Source organism: Hyperolius riggenbachi, chromosome 4 (genome assembly GCF_040937935.1).
Source record: "Hyperolius riggenbachi isolate aHypRig1 chromosome 4, aHypRig1.pri, whole genome shotgun sequence".
Lineage (NCBI taxonomy): Eukaryota > Metazoa > Chordata > Amphibia > Anura > Hyperoliidae > Hyperolius > Hyperolius riggenbachi.
Window position 1 is genome coordinate 387087720 of NC_090649.1, and position 24042 is coordinate 387111761.

General features: G+C 41.8%; 1 protein-coding gene across 2 annotated transcripts in view; it reads left to right on the forward strand.

Moving 5' to 3' along the window:
* Positions 1-24042, forward strand: part of HEATR5B (HEAT repeat containing 5B) — a 106917-nt gene that overhangs the window by 8619 nt on the left and 74256 nt on the right. The window contains exons 3-7 of one of the 2 annotated variants that reach the window (XM_068232131.1): positions 2873-3084; positions 7329-7437; positions 9689-9838; positions 20852-21023; positions 22196-22353. In XM_068232131.1, coding sequence (XP_068088232.1) covers positions 2873-3084; positions 7329-7437; positions 9689-9838; positions 20852-21023; positions 22196-22353 — 801 coding nt within the window. The remainder of the gene's footprint in view (positions 1-2872; positions 3085-7328; positions 7438-9688; positions 9839-20851; positions 21024-22195; positions 22354-24042) is intronic. The other variant, XM_068232132.1, reaches the window with a different exon arrangement.

Sequence of the window (24042 nt, forward strand, 5' to 3'; positions counted from 1 at the left end):
GACGGAGGAAGAGTTTAAAATTATGAAGCTTTGTGTTAACTGGGATAAACAGTCATGCAAAAAAATTGTCACCATGCAGTGTAGTAAAGACAGTAACATTGGTTATATCAATTTTGAATTCCTCTTCAAAGTGGTCTGAAACTGACATAACATTCAATAAAAATGTGTTTTCCTACTTTTTTATTACTCGTACAGTTATCATATTTGCTTTTGGGCACACTTAATATTGTCTGTTTACAAATTCCAAAGTGTAGTTTTTCTTACCCTGAAAGCTGGCATTGCATTTTATTCTTTTTCTACTATAACTGCTTTTTATTCTATATTAAAAACTTCTAATGAGCTATTCTGAACACTGTGTGCCTGAAGGTACATGCACACGTCGGATTTTTCCAAACGACCGGTCATTTGGACGTTTGAACGTCCGGTTGTTTGGACGTCAAATCGGGCGTGTGTACGATCGGTCGTTCAGCTGATAAGACTGGTTTTGAACAATCCACTTGGCAGATCGTTCAAATCCAGTCTTATCAGCTGAACGACCAATCGTACAGACGCCTGATTTGATGTCCAAACGACCGGTCGTTTGGAAAAATCCCGACTTGTGTACGAGCTTTGAAGCAGAGAGTGTTTGTTTACATTCCAGTGTTGATACAATTTTGTTTAACAAGTTAAAAAGAAACTGTTCTCCAGTTTGGATGCGGATTTGAAGCTGCATAACAGGAGAAAGTGCTTTGTTTAACCATTTCAGTGATGATCTGCTAGAATTTGTTTCTGGGATAGTAGCTTTCAAGCTGTGAGGAATCTTTTAGAGTAAAGTAGAAATGCTGGCTTTCAGACCTCTTTAATTCCTCAAATTAATTGTGGTCACATGATTTTCTGAGCTCTGCACTTCAGCATAGACTGCCAGCAATATCATGCAGCCTGGCAAGGGAGGTTGAAGAGGGCTTTGCCATTAACTTGACACAATGCCAGCTTCCGTACTCCAGGAGATGGCAAGGAGTAAAAGCCCGGAAGCATTTGTTTAACCTTTGATTAAACTTAAAAAAGTACCATATGTACCACTATCTTTTTATTGAAATGTAGCTGCCTGATTTTCCATTGTATGGAGAGCAAGAGCAGAATTATGACCTTTTTTTTCATTATGGAATTCTTTATAATTGTTTAATCTTTATAATGTTCAACTTTAAAGAACTACAAAGATTGAAACTTAAAAAGAACCCGAGGTGGCATTAAAAAAAAAAGACTGGCCTAAGAAGAGGGAAGCCTCAGGATCCTCCAGAGATTTCCCACGTCCTCTTTCAGCGTACGTAATTTTCCGCCACTAGTGGGTTGTGAGCAGGGTGAGCCAAATGACGGCTCACCCTGTTGCCACGCAAATTCCTGGTATCGTAGCAACTCGGAGGGAAAAGTAATTTGAGGTCTGGTGATTGCCTGAACCCTGAATTACCCTTGCATGGTGTGCGCACTATAACATTAGTGCTATAGCAGTGCCCAGGCCCCGAATGCTGAAACTACCTGCTTTGGCACTCCAACACACCGCCGTTGTCTAGGAGCCTCTTGAAGTTTGGTCCTGCACTTCTCTTCATTTATGAGTGCAGCTGTACTGCAAGTATGATCATGCCTGCGCACTAAGCCGCTTTATCCACAGGCATGGCTGCACTCCCGCAGGTGAACTACAGCCTCACTCGTACACCACAAACATATCCAACAAGCTCTTGTTGGATATGTTGGGTATCTTCCTAGCGTCTCCGCATGGCAAGGGTAGGGACCAGGAAAACATGAGAAGCCACTGCAGAGTACTACTCCAGAATACCTGCGTCAGGTACACTTTAATGTCGATTTTAATAGACTGCATAAGGGGCTGTGTTTTAAGTTCTTTATCTGTTGAGATCATTGATACCTAGTGTAGGAGGTGTTGGGCAGCAGTGGTTACGTGGAAAATTGGTGAGGGGAAAAAGGGAATGGCTAAAGATCTCCATATTTGGTAATGAGAGGGAAAATTACATGACTGATATGTCGCTTTGAAGGACTGCATGCCTTGCATCATCTCACTGAATGATAATCTAGCCTAAAATGAACACCTTCTGCAGCAGTCAGATTTTGTTTGGTTTAGGACTTGCTATAGTTTGTTTTGTCTTTTTTGCATTTATAAGTGCAGTTACAATTTATTATGTTGTAGGCTATGCAAAAGAAACGTGAAGCGATAATTTTGTAGACTTCTCATAATTGAAAGTGTTTGTGGGGGGGATTCATTCTTAAAGTGGTCTGAAAGTCAGTATTTCTACTTTGCTCTAAAAAAAATTCCTCACAGCTTGAAAGCTACTATCCCAGATTTTTTTTTTTTTTTTGCAGAACATCACTGAAATGGTTAAACAAAGCACTTTGTCCTGCTAGTCAGCTTCAAATCCGCATCCAAACTGGATATAACAGTATCTTTATTTGCATTCCAATGTTGTTACAATGTGTGTAAACACAGTGTAACAAGTGAAAAGGAGCTCTCTGTGCTTCAAGCACACAAACAACTCAGAACCGCTAATTAGAAGATATTAATATATAATAAAAAGCAGTTTGAATAAAATGCAATGGCAGGTTTCAGGGCAAAATAAACTACACTTTGGAAACTTGTAATTTGTAAACGGACAATATTACTTATGCACAAAAGCAAATATAACTGTATAAGTAATAAAAAGTAAGAAAACACATTTTTATTGTATGTTATGTCGGTGTTTCAGACCACTTTAACTACGGACTACCTTGGCCAAATTTTAGTCATTTTAGATTTATTAAATGGAAACCCTACAACCATAAGAATTAAATGAACATGTCATATGATACATTGTGTAAGTTCCCTTTTTTTTCCCATTTTCTATAACAGACAGACATTAAAGAGAATCAGAAGAAACTTGTGGAACAGCTTACAGGACTTATTAGCAGCTCTCCAGGTCCACCAACCCGAAAACTACTTGCTAAGAATCTGGCCACGCTCTACAGTATTGGAGACACCTACTCTGTATTCCAGACACTGGACAAATGCAATGAGATGATAAAGAGCAAGGATGACACGGCTGTATACCTACCAACCAAACTGTAAGGCATCAGTGTTCTGCTTATTAATGGACTGTTAGGGTTTTTCAATATAATGATGAGAAGATGCAGAACAAATCATAGATGTGGTTAAGGCATAATGGGCTTATCTGCAGAGCCCCCACAGCAGCCACATATTACCTGATTTACTATATATATTAATGCAAATGATCTAGAATTGTTTGATCATTTATTCATATGCTGAAATTTAGAGCAGTGCAAATCCATGCATAGTAACATGCAAATCAACACTGCAAATCATACTGGTGCTAAAAAGCCACATACTATGTCGTGGGTACTAGGTGGGAAGTGTCTGGCTCCTATTTTTGGCAACAGCAGCACATCTTCCGCAGCTAAACCATATTACTGCTGCTGCGTGGCACGTCACACCACTTTCACACCACACGGTATGTGGCTTTTTAGCACCAGTATGATTTGCAGTGTTGCTTTGCATGTTGCTATGCATGGCTTGGCACAGCTCTAAAGAGGGATTGCCAGCCACAAAATCAAATTCCATTTACCCACTGCACTGTGTTCATTATGCAGCCTGGAACATCACCCTGCATAGTAAGCACTTCAATCTATTTAGAAAGGTTTCTGCTGTAATAAATATTATCTCAGTCGGTCTGGCTCTAGTTGGTACATTGCCAATGAGAAGGATGCTTGTCATCTCCCCTCCCACATTCCTGCTCCTCACTGATTGGCTGAAGGCAGTTCAGTGCTGCTAAAATACGATCTATGCCTGTGCTCTCATGTGTTTACAAAGCATGCTAGCTATGATTGTGCAGATTCTAGGAGGAAAAAAAAAGAGGGAGGAAATTACATCAGGATTGAAATTCAGTCAGAGGTAATTAAAATAGCAAATGCCAGGAACAGAATTCTCTTTATTTACTATATGAAATTCACTGAAAACAAAATGTGGACGGTACAAAACATCTGTTATGTCAGTAGAGCAAGTAGTTGTCTACTTATACTTTATATGTGTTTTTGTTTTGGTTTTTTTCCTGGCATAGTATGACTGACCCTGCTGCTTTCAGCTTCAGCATGTCAATAAATGATCAATCAATGCCAGATCTTTTGCACGAAATCAATAACTGTTATACCTACTTCCTGAGCACAACGTGACCATAATGTAGAGTCGCCTTTGTCATCTTTAATCCCTCACCCTGTGATCCTAAATAGAGGGTAGTGCTGACACCAGCTGTCTCGATTTGCTTTAAACTTACTGTATATAAAAACTCGTACAGAAACGAGACGATTATCTGGCCTTTCCACATCTGCCCCAACGTGTTGATTATTGATCTACCTTAGCAGATTTCCAAATAACTCATCATCTTTTTTTTTTTTTTCCTCGTCTGTATGAGGCTGCTGGCTTTCGAGCCATCTATTCTCCTCTCTCAATTGAACATTACAGTACACACTAATTCACTGTAGTTGAACAGTGTGTCTATACAGCGCTTGTTCCCTCAAATATTGCCCTAACAATTAAATCCATGATCTTTACAGGGAACTTTGTTTTTGCAAAATCTCAACGCAAAATTCGACTGTTGGCATTCCGAGTGTAAACCAGCAATGAGGATACTTTTTAGGATCAATCACTGTTAATTTGCACACCTGGTACAAGATGGCTTATGTTTGCATGCTGTAGCCCTCCATGTTTATTAAGCAGGAGAGGTTGGTATACAGTCAGGTCTTTCTCAGTACACACATAGGGAAACTGCTGTTCCAGATAAGTAAAAACACACCCCTGATAATTAGAAGGTAATGCCTCACAAGTAAAAGGACATTTTGTTGTTGCTTTAATGAGAAATAAAGCAGTCTGCTGGCTTCCTCTCATGGTTTGTCCAGTACTTGCATAATGGACTGCTGTAGTGTTGGTTGCAGTGTTTTGCTTATAATTTAAGGGCTCTCTTGATCTTTTGGCATTTCCATTTCCTAGTAACAGTTACAGAAAACAAGACATGCTTTTATGTTCTATCAGCACCAGACAGTGTGGGCTGAAAGCTGATGACCCTCCTGGGAAAAGGATTACGTCTGTTCATGGAAACAGCAGTCAATATCAAGTGTTTCTATGCACAAAGAAAGTAGTTCTTGTCAATGGAGACCTATACAGAACAGAAAACTCACACACAGCTATATTTTTACTAGGCAGAGATTTAGAACAAACTCACACCAATGCAGTGGTTAGCAACTTTAAACATAACAAAAAATCATCTCTTTCTATATGTGGGGGTTTTAACACATTATTGCCAATTCAATCTGCAATCCAAAACACACACTACACTTTCAGTGCATTATGACACGTGAGCGCATTTTAATGCATAAAGTGTAGGTTAATCTGTACACCCCAATCAACATTTCTGTGGGCGTTATCCAGAAAAAATGTTGACTGTAGGGGGGTAGTGCATTTTGTTACAACTTGGATACAGTATGTGAACATGTCCATTGAGTTATAGGGGTATTGAGTTAGCATATGCTATTGTTTAGTGTAACTGCACAGCACAAGTGTGAACAAGACCATGAATCTTAAAACCTAAAAAGCACAAGTTTCCTCTGGGAATCCTGTTTTCTTCCACAGACAGAATAGGTACTACTGGGTTAGTTAGCTTTCACCCAGATTGCTCATTGCTCTTGTGGATGACATGAATTGCAGCTTGGGGTAGTGCTGACGTGAGTTGTGTGTTTTTTTTTTTTTTGTTTTTTTTTTTTATAAAGGAGGAAATAAAATGTTATCTCCTTATGCGTTATCTTGCAGTATCTTAAGGTATTAAAACTCAATCCAATTAATACATTTTATTTTATTTTTGAAAGGGGTTGGACACAATTTTTCTGTCAGTGTGCCTATTGGAAACCTCATCCCTCATTTTCTATTCCTTGGACTAATTTGGGGCTTTTTGGCTTTAAAACTTAACTAAAGTGAGAGGGATATGGAGACTGACATTTATTTTCATTTAAACAAAGCAAATTGCCTGGCTGTCCTACTGATCATCTACATCTAATACTTTTCACCAGAGAGCTTAGGGAATCAGCGTCTGGGGCTCCTCAGACAGCATAGGGTCCTATAGGATTATGGAGCTTCTCAAGCTACAATTGCAAGTCTAAAAATTTATTTTTTTTTTATTTTTTTTAATAGATCCTGGATTTCAGTCTGGCCACAGTAAAAGTTGTACATTCCCAATTTTGGACTCATGAACCACTTCAGACCCAGTCCTGTAAAGCTTTTAAAGGGTACCTGAAATGAGAGGGATATGGAGGCTGACATATTTACTTCCTTTTAAAGGACAGGTCCGAGTTATATGAAAAAAAACAAAACAATCTACTTACCTGGAGCTTCCTCCAGCCCCTGGCAGCCCATTAGTCCCTCGTTGCAGCTCCGGTGTCCCGGGATTCCCTCTGTTGCAGATGCTGATCCTGCCAGGTCGGCATCTTCTGTGCAAGCGTGCGGCAGCGATCATGTGGTCTGCTCAGAACGCTCCAGGCCATGTGAGTGGCGCGCTCGCACAGGGATAGAAGATACCGACCTGGTGAGGTCGGCATCTGCAATGGAGGGGTTCCCAGGACACCTGAGCTGCGACGGGGACAGATGGACTGCCAGGAACTGGAGGGAGCCCCAGGTAAGTAGATCCTGTGTTATTTTTTTTTTGTTTGTTTTTAAACTTTCGTCTGTCTTTTAAACAGTGCAAATTGCCTGGCTATCCTGCTGATCCTCTGCCTCTACCACTTTTAGCCATAGACCCTGAACGAGCATGAAAATCAGGTGCTCCATGTGAAGTCTGATTGGATTAGTCACATGCTTCTTTCAAGTGGTATGATTCAAACAATTCTCCAGCCAAATAGACCCGCAGGACCACCAGGCAACTAGTATTGTTTAAAAGGAAATAAATATGGCAGCTTCCATAGCCCTCTCATTTCAGGCGTGCTATAATATCAGGAGTTTTGGCCCTGATGACAGGAAATGAGGAACAGCAACACAATCTTGCCAGGGATTCCAATCCTACCTCTTCAACAAAAAAAGTGCTGCCTATGTCACTCGAGAGATTTTACTTATTCCTGTCTGGATAGGAAGTGATAAAAATTCTCAGAGGACACAGGAGAGCAAGAAATTTCCAAATATGTGTCTAATGCCTTACCTCACTATCCAAAACAAAACTGTTTTGTTTGTTTTGAATTTGGCTTTGAAGTACTGGAGTGTAGCAATACGGTATGTTGTGATCAGCCTGTGTGTGATTACTTCTGTTCTTTTCCAGTGCTGCTGTGGCATGTGTCGGGGCATTTTATGAAAAGATGGGTAGAATGCTGGGAAGCTCTTTCCCTGACACTGTAAATAATCTTCTCAAGTCACTGAAAAGTGCAGAGGTATGTGACATTCTGCTGTATCTCCTCAAGGAACTGTTGTTGTTATATAAGGTGACGTGTGAATTTATCAAAAGTGGGCAGTAGCCTATATGGCCCAAGCTCCAGCTGGGAATATGGACCACCTACCTGGTCAGCCTTGGAGTTACATTACTCATACAGCTTTCTCCAACAGGCGCTACCACACCAAATGGCTGTTCCTTTAGGTGCCTCCTGCAGTAGTACTGGTCTCAAGCCTGCATTTGTTTAATGTCATCAGAGTAATGAGCTATGACTGCTGATTGTTTTCTGTTTGCTTGCTGTGTCTTTTACACATGCTCTCATTATCTGAGCTGGATGATATCTTGAGGGATCTGCTGCACTGTCAGTCGTATAAAGACACAGCCATTGGGCCGCATTGCTAATCAGGAATCAGATTCTGTCTAACTGAGCAATTATTCATACCTCTTTTATGTCTAAAGCCTCAAACACGCTCAACAAATGTCTTTAAAATGCACAATTATCAAACCACTTTTGTTGTTGAAACAACCAAAAAAAGTTGTTTGCTACAGTCAATCCAACAGTTGGATTTTAACGTTGTTAATTATGCATTTAAAAGACTTTTGTTGAGCGTGTGTATGAGCCTTAATATACGTGGGCAGATCCTCCAGCCAACCTTTCGGTCAATAATTTTAATTGCTTTCATGATAAGTAAACAATGAGGGGGGGGGGGGTACCAAATCAACATACCTACATGTACAATGGCTTTTTCATCTGATCTTATGTTCCTAGCAAGTTCATGCAGGCTTTCCACTTCTGTTATTTCAGTCAGTAATTTATATATGCAAACTGCATGACATGTGCGTGACTGGTCCAACTTTACTGCCATGTTGGTTTGCTAGCAATGGATACAATGATTATCAGTCAGCAAGAAGAATTCTCTCCTGATTCTCAGACTGCTTGATTGGACCATTTATTGGCTTGGCTTGTGTGTGTACTGGGACTTACAAGTATAGACAATACAGGCTGTCCCCTATTTAGAAACAGGTTCCTGGAGGTTGTTTGGAAGTTGAATTTCTTTGTAAGTCATTTGTTATACACTGCAAAATATGGATAAATAACTTGCTTTTAGACAACTCTGAAATTGGACATTATAAACAATGGCCTTATTCAATGTCCTTGTTCTCTTTAAGTTTTCACCTTATCAATAAAATATCTTTAAAAGGGATTCTGTAACAAAAAGAGCCTCTGGGGGGTACTCACCTCGGGAGGAGGACGCCTCTGGATCCTAAAGAGGCTTTCCATTTCTCCTTAGTAGAGGGAATCCAACACTGCGACAACCACAGAGAATCTCCTTGTTGGCCACTTTTTGGGCTGCGCAGATTTGCAGTACTGGCTCCCCTGGACACAGAACAGCAATAATATTTGCAATTGCAGTTGTGCACATGTGCAGTAGTGGCTCTCAACTCCGGCGCAAATAGCTGAGCCCAATCTGGTCCCTGCCACTGCGCAGGCAAAAGCCATATGCCCCTGTGTAGTAGAGCGGAGCAGATTGAGCTTGGCTATTTCCACCCAAGTGGAGAGCCGCTACTGCATGTGTGCACAACGGCAATTGAAAATATTATTGCCGCTCTGTGTCCAGGGGATCAAGATGGCTAAGCAGGACAGGTGATGTCTCATTAGGATGCCCTCCCGAGGTAAATACCCCCCAGGGGCTTTTTTATATATACAGATTTTTTTTTTTTTTTTTTTTAAAGAAGTACTGTAAGTTTTTTGTTTCCCCCCCCCCCCCCCCCCCACCCAGAAAAAAAAAAGTTTTTAACTTGCCTGGAAGTTCTACCAGTCCCCCGCAGACATCCTATGTCCGTGCCGAGACAAAATGATCCTCCGGTCCCCTGCTGCTGCTGCTGCTCACTTCCGGGATTTGTAACTTTTATGTTGTGGGCCAGTGCGCCTCACACTGCTGGGAGCGTACTGCGCCTACAAAAACAATAAAAAAATTAAAAAAAAAAAAAAAAACACCCTGAGATGATTACAATTAGCTAATTGCTAAAACTGCTCTGCCTGTATTGAACCTGGTGTTTTTGTTCAAATTACATGAGTGGACTGTTTAGAAATAAAATGAGAGATGCCACGCTGAATTTTTAATTGAGGATGTATTTATTTTAGTATGCATTTCAGAATATATGCCCAAATAGATCGAACTTCAAAGAGACGTTACTGTATTTGCAAGCTGTTGACAAGAACTGATTGTGCACATGTCCATTTTGCAAAGTCACAGGGTCGCAGTGAGATCCTCATGAGTCTGCAGAAGGTTCTCAATGGTCTTGGAGGAGCAGCAGCTTCCAGCCACAGGGACATTTACAAGAATACTCGATCCCTTCTGACAGACAGGTCCATGGCTGTTCGATGTGCTGTAGCCAAGGTAATGTTTCTGCACCTACACAGTTTTATTGAACAGAATACATTCCTAATTTGTATCTTTATCATGTATGTTAAAGTGAAACATCAGCCTAGACTTTTGATGGAGCAAAAAAAAAGTCTAGATGCATCATGGGAAACCACAGTTGCTCACTTTAAGCTGAGAACCTTCTATTTTGAGAAGGCAAAATTATAATAAAGTTATTTTTTTAGTAAGTTTTTACCATAGATGTCATGGCTATAAATGACATGGTGCATCTTATTGCTGTGTACACAATAGAATTATAGTTATCTTGCACCTATGGGGGTGGTAAATGCTTAGATAAATGTAATTTCTGGTTGCTTGAGAGTTTCTATTAAAAATATTGTACCATACCTCTTAGAGCCGGTTCACTATGGACGTACCAAAAACGTATCCATGTAAACACTAAATCGTTAAACGGATCAGTTTTTATTGGGCACAGTTTTTGATCCGCAACCCTCCGTTTCCGTGATGCATCCGTTGATCTGGAAAAATCGCTCCCTCCCCAAACTTGCGATCCATTCAATGTAATGGGTTAAACTTCTTTCCAGTGGAGCAATGTGAATGGATCCTATGGTTAACATAGCATCTATTCACATCTGTTAGGATCCGGTCTGTTACGGTTCACTAAACGGACCATTTTTTATGTTAAAGTGGATCCGAGATGAAAAACTAACTATAACAAGTAACTTGTCTATATATCTTATCTAAAGTTTAGATAGTTTACACAGCATATCTAGCTGCAAACAGCTTCAATAGTTTATGATTATTTTTTCCTGTGAAACAATGAGGGCAGCCATGTTCTGTTTGTCACAGGCTGAGGGCTGGAGATGCTATGAGCTTGCCTGTGTGTAATGTGACAAATTCAGTCCCCTCCCCTCCTCCCCTCTGCCTCTGAAATCTCTGGCTAGTAACCTCCTCCTTCTCCTGCCCAGACTGAGCTCTCATAAGCCCTTGCTACAGTGCCAAGGCACTCTAAAAAGCTGTGGGCGAGGCTTGTTTAGTTTATAGGGAATTAGAGTATTAAAACAAAACAAAGTATTTGGCTTGAGGAATGCCCTATAATCTATATGAAAGGAACACAATTATGCAATGAGTAAAAGTTTATCTCAGATCCACTTTAACCACTTTACCATCCTTTCACCCCCAGGGATGGAGAAATCAGTACTTTCCGCGCTCCCGCTCACTCTAGTGCGCACTCCCGCGGGTAAACACGCCGCCAACCGCTCGCCCGGAGATCAATGAACGGGAAAATCCATTACCGTTCGTTGATCTAAGCCCCGCAATGATCCGCTGCTTCTCTGCTAAGCAGCGCGATCATTGTGAAAAAAAAACTGTTCCGAGCCTCCTAGTACTTGGAGGTCGCATTAACCACTTGAGGACCTAGGGCTTTCTACCCCTTAAGGACCGGCCACTTTTTTTCCATTCAGACCACTGCAGCTTTCACGGTTTATTGCTCGCTCATACAACCTACCACCTAAATGAATTTTGGCTCCTTTTCTTGTCACTAATAAAGCTTTCTTTTGGTGCTATTTGATTGCTCCTGCGATTTTTACTTTTTATTATATTCATCAAAAAAGACATGAATTTTGGCAAAAAAATGATTTTTTTTAACTTTCTGTGCTGACATTTTTCAAATAAAGTAAAATTTCTGTATACATGCAGCGCGAAAAATGTGGACAAACATGTTTTTGATTAAAAAAAAAACCTATTCAGTGTATATTTATTGGTTTGGGTAAAAGTTATAGCGTTTACAAACTATGGTGCAAAAAGTGAATTTTCCCATTTTCAAGCATCTCTGACTTTTCTGACCCCCTGTCATGTTTCATGAGGGGCTAGAATTCCAGGATAGTATAAATACCCCCCAAATGACCCCATTTTGGAAAGAAGACATCCCAAAGTATTCACTGAGAGGCATAGTGAGTTCATAGAAGATATTATTTTTTTGTCACAAGTAAGCGGAAAATGACACTTTGTGAGGAAAAAAAAAAAAAAAAAAAAAGTTTCCATTTCTTCTAACTTGCGACAAAAAAAAATGAAATCTGCCACGGACTCACCATGCCCCTCTCTGAATACCTTGAAGGGTCTACTTTCCAAAATGGGGTCATTTGTGGGGTGTGTTTACTGTCCTGACATTTTGGGGGGTGCTAAATTGTAAGCACCCCTGTAAAGCCTAAAGGTGCTCATTGGACTTTGGACCCCTTAGCGCAGTTAGGCTGCAAAAAAGTGCCACACATGTGGTATTGCCGTACTCAGGAGAAGTAGTATAATGTGTTTTGGGGTGTATTTTTACACATACCCATGCTGGGTGGGAGAAATATCTCTGTAAATGACAATTTGTTAATTTTTTTTTACACACAATTGTCCATTTACAGAGATCTTTCTCCCACTCAGCATGGGTATGTGTTTTATTTTTTGTCAAAAGTTAGCGGAAAATGACACTTCGTGAAAAAACACAATTAAAATCAATTTCCGCTAACTTGTGACAAAAAATAAAATCTTCTATGAACTCGCCATACTACTAACGGAATACCTTGGGGTGTCTTCTTTCTAAAATGGGGTCATTTGTGGGGTTCCTATACTGCCCTGGCATTTTAGGGGCCCTAAACCGTGAGGAGTAGTCTTGAAACGAAATTTCTCAAAATGACCTGTGAAATCCTAAAGGTACTCATTGGACTTTGGGCCCTTTAGCGCAGTTAGGGTGCAAAAAAGTGCCACACATATGGTATCGCCATACTCAGGAGAAGTAGTATAATGTGTTTTGTGGTGTATTTTTACACATACCCATGCTGAGTGGGAGAAAGATCTCTGTAAATGGACAATTGTGTGTAAAAAAATCAAAAGATTGTCATTTACAGAGGTATTTCTCCCACCCAGCATGGGTATGTGTAAAAATACACCCCAAAACACATTATACTACTTCTCCCGAGTACGGCAATACCACATGTGTGGCACTTTTTTGCACCCTAACTGCGCTAAAGGGCCCAAAGTCCAATGAGTACCTTTAGGATTTCACAGGTCATTTTTGTTTCAAGACTACTCCTCACGGTTTAGGGCCCCTAAAATGCCAGGGCAGTATAGGAACCCCACTAATGACCCCATTTTACAAAGAAGACACCCCAAGGTATTCCGTTAGTAGTATGGCGAGTTCATAGAAGATTTTTTTTTTTTGTCACAAGTTAGCGGAAATTGATTTGAATTGTTTTTCTTCACAAAGTGTCATATTCCGCTAACTTGTGACAAAAAATAAAATCTTCTATGAACTCGCCATACTCCTAACGGAATACCTTTGGGTGTTTCCTTTCTAGAATGGGGTCATTTGTGGGGTTCCTATACTGCCCTGGCATTTTAGGGGCCCTAAACCGCGAGGAGTAGTCTTGAAACTAAATGTCGCAAAATGACCTGTGAAATCCTAAAGGTACTCATTGGACTTTGGGCCCCTTAGCGCACTTAGAGTGTAAAAAAGTGCCACACATGTGGTACCGCCGTACTCAGGAGAAGTAGTATAATGTGTTTTGTGGTGTATTTTTACACATACCCATGCTGGGTGGTAGAAATATCTCTGTACATGACAATTGTTTGATTTTTTTTACACACAATTGTCCATTTACAGAGAGATTTCTCCCACCCAGCATGGGTATGTGTAAAAATACACCCCAAAACACATTATACTACTTCTCCTGAGTACGGCGATACCACATGTGTGACACTTTTTTTGCAGCCTAGGTGCGCTAAGGGGCCCAACGTCCTATTCACAGGTCATTTTGAGGCATTTGTTTTCTAGACTACTCCTCACGGTTTAGGGCCCCTAAAATGCCAGGGCAGTATAGGAACCCCACAAGTGACCCCATTTTAGAAAGAAGACACCCCAAGGTATTCCATTAGGTGTATGGCGAGGTCATCGAAGATTTTATTTTTAGTCACAAGTTAGTGAAAAATGACACTTTGTGAAAAAAAACCAATAAAAATCAATTTCCGCTAACTTTTGACAAAAAATAAAATCTTCTATGAACTCGTCATACACCTAACAGAATACCTTGGGGTGTCTTTTTTCTAAAATGGGGTCACTTGTGGGGTTCCTATACCGCCCTGGCATTTTACGGGCCCAAAACCGTGAGTAGTCTGGAAACCAAATGTCTCAAAATGACTGTTCAGGGGTATAAGCATCTGCAAATTTTGATGACAGGTGGTCTATGAGGGGCCGAATTTTGTGGAACCGGTCATAAGCAGGGTGGCCTTTTAGATGACAGGTTGTATTGGGCCTGATCTGATGGATAGGAGTGCTAGGGGGGTGACAGGAGGTGATTGATGGGTGTCTCAGGGGGTGGTTAGAGGGGAAAATAGATGCAATCAATGCACTGGGGAGGTGATCGGAAGGGGGATCTGAGGGTTTGGCCGAGTGATCAGGAGCCCACACGGGGCAAATTAGGGCCTGATCTGATGGGTAGGTGTGCTAGGGGGTGACAGGAGGTGATTGATGGGTGTCTCAAGGTGTGATTAGTGGGGGGAATAGATGCAAGTAATGCAATGGCGAGGTGATCAGGGCTGGGGTCTGAGGGTGTGGGCGGGTGATTGGGTGCCCTAGGGGCAGATGGGGGTCTAATCTGATGGGTAGCAGTGACAGGGGGTGATTGATGGGTAATTAGTGGGTGTTTAGAGGAGAGAACAGATGCAATGCACTTGGGAGGTGATCTGACTGCGGGTCTGCAGGCGATCGGATGGTGTGGGTGGGTGATCAGATTGCCCGCAAGGGGCAGGTTAGGGGCTGATTGATGGATGGCAGTGACAGGGGGTGACAGGGGGTGATTGATGGGTGATAGGTGATTGACAGGTGATCAGTGGGTTATTACAGGGAAGAACAGATGTAATTAATGCACTGGCGAATTGATAAGGGGGGGAGGAGGGGGTCTGAGGGCAATCTGAGCGTGTGGGCGGGTGATTGGGTGCCCGCAAGGGGCAGATTAGGGTCTGATCTGATAGGTAAAAGTGACAGGTGGTGATAGGGGGTGATTGATGGGTAATTAGTGGGTGTTTAGAGGAGAGAATAGATGTAAACAATGGATTTGGGAGGTGATCTGATGTCGGATCTGCGGGCGATCTATTGGTGTGGGTGGGTGATCAAATTGCCCGCAAGGGGCAGGTTAGGGGCTGATTGATGGGTGGCAGTGACAGGGGGTGACAGGGGGTGATTGATGGGTGATAGGTGATTGGCAGGTGATTGACAGGTGATCAGTGGGTTATTACAGGGAAGAACAGATGTAATTAATGCACTGGCGAATTGATAAGGGGGGGAGGGGGGGGGGTCAGAGGGCAATCTGAGCGTGTTGGCGGGTGATTGGGTGCCCGCAAGGGGCAGATTAGGGTCTGATCTGATAGGTAAAAGTGACAGGGGGTGATTGATAGGTAATTAGTGGGTGTTTAGAGGAGAGAATAGATGTAAACAATGGATTTGGGAGGTGATCTGATGTCGGATCTGCGGGCGATCTATTGGTGTGGGTGGGTGATCAGATTGCCCGCAAGGGGCAGGTTAGGGGCTGATTGTTGGGTGGCAGTGACGGGGTGATTGATGGGTGATTGATGGGTGATTGATGGGTGATTGACGGGTGATTGACAGGTTATCAGGGGGGATAGATGCATACAGTACACAGGGGGGGGGGTCTGGGGGGGGTCCTGGGGAGAATCTGAGGGGTGGGGGGGTGATCAGGAGGGGGCAGGGGGGGAGATAAAAAAAAAAATAGCGTTGATAGATAGTGACAGGGAGTGATTGATGGGTTATTAGGGGGGTGATTGGGTGCAAACAGGGGTCTGGGGGGTGGGCAGGGGGGGGTCTGAGGGGTGCTGTGGGCGATCAGTGGGCGGGGGGGGGGGGGCAGATCAGTGTGTTTGGGTGCAGACTAGGGTGGCTGCAGCCTGCCCTGGTGGTCCCTCCGACACTGGGACCACCAGGGCAGGAGGCAGCCTGTATAATACACTTTGTATACATTACAAAGTGTATTATACACTTTGTAGCGGCGATCGCGGGGTTAACATCCCGCCGGCGCTTCCGTATGGCCGGCGGGATGTTACGGCGGGTGGGCGGAGCCAGTTGCCGGGGGAAGCGTGCGTGACGCGATCGCTCCCCCGGCATAGGAAAAGGACGCAACGCCCTAAGGCGTATTGCGGTCCTTAAGGCATCCACTTTGCCGCCGCCCATGGGCTGTGGGCGGTTGGCAAGTGGTTAAACAAAAAGTTACTGTTGCCATCTTGTGGCCAAATAGTAAAACTACACCCTAAAGCATTTTTCACATACAAATAGATTACTTATACACAAAAAATTAACTCTACCTCCCACACTCCCCATTTTTTTTTTTTTTTTTTTTTTTTTTTTTGTAATTAAAAAAAAAATAAAACATTTACAATAAAAAAAAATACATAAATAGTTACCTTAAGGACTGAACTTTTTAAATGTCAATAATATAACAGAGGCGCCTCACGTGATACCAGTCAATATTCTTTCCCCAAGGATACACACTGCAGCCACTGTAGGGGTGAATCCTCAGCCTCCAAAACAGTAGATATATCGCCAAAAAGCAGCAGCACTGTGATAGGCACCCTTGGATAGTATAGTTCCACCTCCAGAGATCCAAATCAATATATGTTCTTCTCCTAAACGTGCAACTCAGTGCACCAGAAAAGGAAAATATGGAGTCTCTCAGTGGAATGATCAACTGCAAAACTTTATTCAAATGGATGAATGTTTAAAACAGATAAGATCAACTCACATCTAAAGGGTCCTACTCCAGTAGGAACCCTTCTGGCAATAGCGCTTCCCACTCCGTGTGGTACTACAGATACAAGCGATCAATGTGGCGTTGCCCGCTTTCTTCCCGACTAGTTTCGGCCTTCCGCCGTCATCGGGGTATGAGAGCGGGCGGGCTAACCATACATATATATACAAATAGTCATAATTACCTTTCACCAGTAAGCATGATTGCGGAATGACAGCCGCCGCTCGTAGCGGGCACTTCCGGCTATCATCGGAACTACTTGCAGTTCACTGAATGAACCAGGCCATCACTGGAGCGCACGTGCGTCTCACAGTGATACGCAGCCGTTGTTGGAGCGCAGTTGCGCTTCATCTCAGTAAGCGGCTAGTACGCCGCACGTAAAATACACATATATCTATATAAATTTATAATGATGAATCATGCTCTTATGGGAAAGACTTCATAATTAAAAATTCGTTAGAGAACAGTTTACCATCTCACTCCACTATCCTTTCATTATATTGTAGCCAACATAAATATTCCCACCTCAAGTGTTTCTTTCAGGTATTTTCAACTGTTGGCCAAAAAACAATTCAAATTAAAATCTATATTTAAACCATTCGGATACATGCAATTCAGTTTCACTATCCAATTCATCTCCAACTTTGCCAGATCTCTATCCATGTTGTTCCCTCTCCAGTTTCTTTTCACTTGGTCAATAGCTGTAAAAAACAAACCTCTAGGATCGCAACCATGTTTCTCTTTAAAATGTGCTGAGACAGAATGATCCATAAAACCACTACGTATGTTCTTTACATGTTCATAGGTTCTCTCCCTGAGTGCCCGCGTCGTCAAACCTACATATTGTAGGCCACACGGGCACCCAAGGAGATAAACCACCATCTTAGATTCACAGTTCAAAGGGTTCTTAATAGGGAAGGTGTCTCCTCCCATTCTACTAGTAAAGGAAGAAGTTCTCCGGGCAACATTCGGACAGTGTCTACAAGCAAAACAAAAACCACATTTGTAGAACCCTTTGAAATCACCCAAAGTGCCAGTTGATTGATTTGGAATGTCTACAGCACTTTTAGTTATTAAATCCCTCACATTTGGTGCTCTTCTGAATATCACTCTCGGTTTTTCAGGTATACAATGTGACAGTTCATGATCCGCCCGCAAGATGTGCCAGTGTCTTTGTAGAATCTTCCTGATATCTCTATGTTGTACACTATAGTCTGTAATCATTGACACTTCCGGTTCTTTCATATTAGTTGACTTTTCCTTAAATATTATCGTTTCTCTATCTTTCCGTGTTACTTCTTCCCGAACTTGATTGATTTCTTTCTCATCATAACCTTTTTCTAAAAATCTTTGTGTTAATAGGTCTGCTTCGGTATTGAAGTCTGACAATTGCGTACAATTTCTGTAAATCCTTAGCATTTCGCTCTTGGGCACTGATTTGAGCCAGTTTTGGTGATGGCAGCTATCATTGGGTATATAACTATTTCGATCCGTGGTTTTAAAGAAAGTCTGGGTTTTTAGACTACCCTCTTGTTTAGTAATGGTTAAATCTAAATAATCTACTTTTGTTGTGCTATAATCGCATGTAAACTTGAGGTTTTCTTCATTCCTATTAATGAACTCAATAAAGGCCAGCAAAGATATTTCATCCCCCTCCCACATAAACACCACGTCGTCTATGTACCTTTTCCAGAATTTCAATGCACTATGTCTTCTTGGGTCTATAAATTTCTCTTCCCACTCAGCCACATAGAGGTTAGCGAGACTGGGAGCATATTTAGCTCCCATGGCTACGCCAACCTTCTGTAGATAAAAATTGTTGTCAAACCAGAAATAATTTCTGCTCATGGCAAATTCCAAACATTCAAGTAAAAAATGTATTTGCTGTTGGTTAAAATTTCCTGAATTAGTTAAAAAATGTTCTACAGAGGATATACCTTTTTTTTGGTCAATGACCGTATATAAGGATGTCACATCAGCTGTGACTAAAAAACTATTTTCAGATAATTGCACATTTCCCAATAATTTAATCAGTTCTTTTGAATCTTTTAAATATGAGGGCACTGTAACTACCAATGGCTGTAGGAAATTGTCCAGAAATTCTCCCAATCTTGACGTTATGGAGCCGATGCCACTAACAATCGGCCTCCCTGGTGGTTTAACACAATTCTTATGAATTTTTGGTAGCGCATATAGTACTGGTGTTCTGTAGAAGGAGGGGACTAGATATGTGGCCTCCTTATCTACCAATAAACTTTCCTCTTTACCCTTACTGACAAGTTCTGTCAGTTCTTTCATAAATTTGGGGCCTGGGTCTTTCTTCAATTTTTTATAAGTAGTGTTATCTTTTAAAATATCCTGCATCATTTCGTCATATTGTGTTTTCGATAAAACAACTACCCCCCCCGCCTTTGTCGGCTGGTTTTACTATTAGCTCCTTTTTACTCGTAAGGCTTTTAATAGCATCTTGATAGTCAATATGTGCTAATACTTGCTTGATACTATATGATTTTAATTTATATTGTTTATAACGAATTTTTAATTATGAAGTCTTTCCCATAAGAGCATGATTCATCATTATAAATTTATATAGATATATGTGTATTTTACGTGCGGCGTACTAGCCGCTTACTGAGATGAAGCGCAACTGCGCTCCAACAACGGCCGCGTATCACTGTGAGACGCACGTGCGCTCCAGTGATGGCCTGGTTCATTCAGTGAACTGGAAGTAGTTCCGATGATAGCCGGAAGTGCCCGCTACGAGCGGCGGCTGTCATTCCGCAATCATGCTTACTGGTGAAAGGTAATTATGACTATTTGTATATATATATATATATATATATATGTATGGTTTGCCCGCCCGCTCTCATACCCCCTGATGACGGCGGAAGGCCGAAACTAGTCGGGAAGAGAGCGGGCAACGCCACATTGATCGCTTGTATCTGTAGTACCACACGGAGTGGGAAGCGCTATTGCCAGAAGGGTTCCTACTGGAGTAGGACCCTTTAGATGTGAGTTGATCTTATCTGTTTTAAACATTCATCCATTTGAATAAAGTTTTGCAGTTGATCATTCCACTGAGAGACTCCATATTTTCCTTTTCTGGTGCACTGAGTTGCACGTTGAGGAGAAGAACATATATTGATTTGGATCTCTGGAGGTGGAACTATACTATCCAAGGGTGCCTATCACAGCGCTGCTGCTTTTTGAACTTTTTAAATATTTATGTCAGAAGGGTACAACACTGTTACTTTATAAACTATAGGCTTGTAATTAGGGATGGACGCAAAACTGAAAAAAATGCACCTTTATTTCCAAATAAAATATTGGTGCCAAACATTGTGATAGGGACATAATTTAAACGGTTTTATAACTGGGACAAATGGGCAAATACATTTCATGGGTTTTAATTACAGTAGCATGCATTATTTAAAAACTATAATGGCCCGAAAACTGAAAAATAATAAATTTTTTTCCCACATTTTTCCTATTTTCCCATTTAAACATATTTAGAACAAAATAATTCTTGGCATAATGTCCCACCTAAAGAAAGCCTAACTGGTGGAGGAAAAAACAAGATATAGTTCATTTAATTGTGATAAGTAATGATAAAGTTATAGACGAATGAATGGAAGGAGCGCTGAAAGGTGAAAATTGCTCTGGTGCTCAAGGGGTAAAACCTCTCAGTGGTGAAGTGGTTAATGTAACTCTGCTTCAATACTGTATAATGCACTGTAAAAATAGCTTTAATTCCTGCATGCCCAGGAATTTTTTTTTCTGCGTAAGAACTGAGTTCTTGAAAATTGAGTCTACTGTACTTAAAGGAAACCAGAGACAATATAAACAAAATGTTTTTATACATACCTGGGGCTTCCTCTAACCCCATGTGCTCGGATCGCCCCCATGCCGCCTTCTGTATTGCCGGTATCCGGTCCTGTAACTTCAGCTAGTCTGCGCAAGAGAAGTGTGCTCTCTATGAAACTCTCCGGCGGCGCATAGGGCTTCAGGAAGCCCCAGGTATGTATAAAACTTTTTTTTTTTTTATTTTATATCGTCTCTGGTACACTTTAAGTGTGATGTGCAACCAGAACGTAATTTTATTATTTTTTTTTCCCTCTGTTGTACAATGTTGTTTTTATAATGGTTATGTTTGGGCCCAACCAATTCAATAAAAATTCTCATAAAAAAGTTTGTGGCCACTTTAATATTTAAATTTTTTTCCCAACAGTGCCTGCTGGAGCTTCAGAGTGAGGCTGTGTTCATGTGGACAACAGAGCTTGAGAATGTAGCAACACTTTGTTTCAAGGCCCTAGAAGGCTCCAACTATGGCGTCAGAGTTGCGGTATCTAAGCTTCTAGGAACTGTCATGGCAACAGCATTAATGCCAAAACAGGCAGCAGGTATGTTTCACGGCAAACTTCACCCAACGACTAATGGGTAGATGAGAACATTACACTAGAATATTTTCTATTAGTACTGATTGTTAATCTACACACACGCGCGCACACACGCGCACACACGCGCACACACGCGCACACACGCGCACACACGCGCACACACGCGCACACACGCGCACACACGCGCACACACGCGCACACACGCGCACACACGCGCACACACGCGCACACACGCGCACACACGCGCACACACGCGCACACACGCGCACACACACACACACACGCGCACACACGCGCACACACACACACACACACACACACACACACACACACACACACACACACACACACACACACACACACACCTAAAATGGGTCAAATACTGGTACACGTTTTGAAAACTTTCAGTGACTGCTCATGTTTCAATCAATTTGTTTGCTGGCATATGTGGACCAAATTATTTATCTCCATCCAAAAATAAGAACATGGTTGAAAAGAAATGGCTGATGGAATACAAGATATTCTATGAAATACAAGATATTCTATATTTTGATTTTCACAAAGACAATACTTTTAGGTCAAACTCAGGCAGGATAACTATATAAGAAAAAAGCTAGGATAACTATATTGATAATAAGAAGTTTGTAAACAGGTTTTTAATTGTATGCTTTTGCCATTGTAGTTGTACTTCAAAGCAAATGTGAAGCGAGCTTTAAAAAAGTTACGTATCTGGATCCCATAGCCTTCCCTTTTCATAGATACAAGTATCTTGACATTTTTTTTCTTATCTAGTTGGCTTCAGGTTTACTTTAAAGAAATACAGAGACAAATGAAAGATGTCAAAATGATCACCTATATATGTTCCAGCATGGCTTCCCTCTGATGTGCTCCCAGTTCCAGAAATGTGTATGCGCTGGCAAAACTACTGCCAGGTTATAGGTCATCAGCACATTCTAGTGTGTAATGGTCTGAGTTTCTAACACCAGGAGCATATCGGAGGGAAACCGACTCTGTGGTGTCTGACCACTCCGGAACATATATTTGGGCTCATTTTGACATCTCTCATTTGTATCAGTATATCTTTTTTAAGCTGGCCACACCGTCCAGTCTTGGCCAATCCACTTCTATGTAGCATGAGGTCTGACCCTTTTTTTTTTTTTTTTTTTCCCCTTAAGTAATGCGTCAGAATGTGAAGAAAGCCACTTTGGAAGAGGTTTTGGAACTTATGGCTACAGGATTCCTGCGGGGAGGATCTGGATTCTTGAAGAGTGGAGGAGAAATGCTGAAGGGGGGAGGATCAATTAGCCGTGAAGTGAGAGTTGGTGTGACCCAGGTCAGTGGATTGTTTTCCTGTTGTCAGTCTAGCACTGGAGTCTGGCACAGACACAAAGTAAATCATGTTTTTTCAATGTGTGCATTGTGCATAGTTGCAGAGCTTGGTTTTTACATTGATCAACTTATGTTCAATATATTAGGCCTGGTGCACACCGAGCAGTTTTTTGAAGCGTTCCGCTAACCGCTTCCGCCTGTGAAAACACTTGGCTAATGTATTTCAATGGGATGGTGCACACCAGCGGTTTGAGGTTTTTAGCAAACCGCAAATGTGGGTCCTGCAGCACTTTTGCGGTTTGCAGATGCGTTTCTGCCTCAATGTAAAGTATAGGAAAAGCTCAAACTGCTCTGAAAAAACGCTAGATCTGAGCTGTTTTCCAGGCGTTTTTGTCACAGTAGCTGTTCAGTAACAGTTTCACTGTAAGAATGTTTGTAATCTGCTACACAAAAACGCTCCAAAAAAACGCTAGGCATGTTTAGAAAACCTCTCTAAACATGCCTAGAATCGCTCTGAAAGTCTGCTTCAAAAACCTCTAGCGTTTTGCGGATCTGCTAGCGGTTTTGGCGTGCACTGGGCCTGACTTTGAGACTGAGCATTCTTGAACACTTCTGTGCATTGTTTAGCAATGTGCATCGGCCTGTGTAATATGTACGGTAGATGTTACAGAAAATGCACAGAAGCGCATGTGCTCAGGTCCTTTCTCAAGGACCAAGACTCAGCTCAGAGAGCCTTAACTAACAACCAAGACCACTTAAGTACTGCCCACTTAAAGAGAATCTGTATTGTTAAAATCGCACAAAAGTAAACATACCAGTGCGTTAGGGGACATCTCCTATTACCCTCTGTCACAATTTCGCCGCTCCTTGCCGCATTAAAAGTGGTTAAAAACAGTTTTAAAAAGTTTGTTTATAAACAAACAAAATGGCCACCAAAACAGGAAGTAGGTTGATGTACAGCATGTCCACACATAGAAAATACATCCATACACAAGCAGGCTGTATACACCCTTCCTTTTGAATCTCAAGAGATCATTTGTGTGTTTCTTTCTCCCTGCAGTTCTCATGCACTGAAGTTTCAGGCTGCTCTTTTTTCTGCTGCAAACAGCTTTGCCCTTGTCTGTAATTCTTCAGTATGTGAAAGCCCAGCCAGCTCAGAGGACGATTTATCCAGCTTGTAAAAGATAAGAGAGAAGAGAGAAGCTGCTCTAATCTAAATAATACACAGGCAGTGTGCAGAGAGGGGCCTGAAAGGGGGAGTTTATAGCAGAACCACAACACTGAATAACTTGGCAGCCTTCCAGACACAGGCTGACAAGTCTGACAGGGGAAAGATACATTGATTTATTACAGAGACTGTGATAGCAGAAAGTGTTGCAGTAAGCCAGAACACATTAGAATAGCTTTTGGAACTTGTAGGATGATAAAAAACAGGATGCAATTTTTGTTACGGAGTCTCTTTAAGGACCAGAAACCGCTGGTACCAGAAAACGCCGGATACTGACAAATCGCCGCACATAACCGCCATCTACACTGTACTCCTGGAGCCTCAGGCCATCACTCTGTCGTGTCTGACGGCAGAGCTCTGTAAGCTGGTCAGGAGCCGCTTTCATTGGCTAATGACCGTGTTATTAATGTGAGCCAATGGGAGTTGCTTACATTGATGACATGATTAGGAGCCAATGAAATCTGC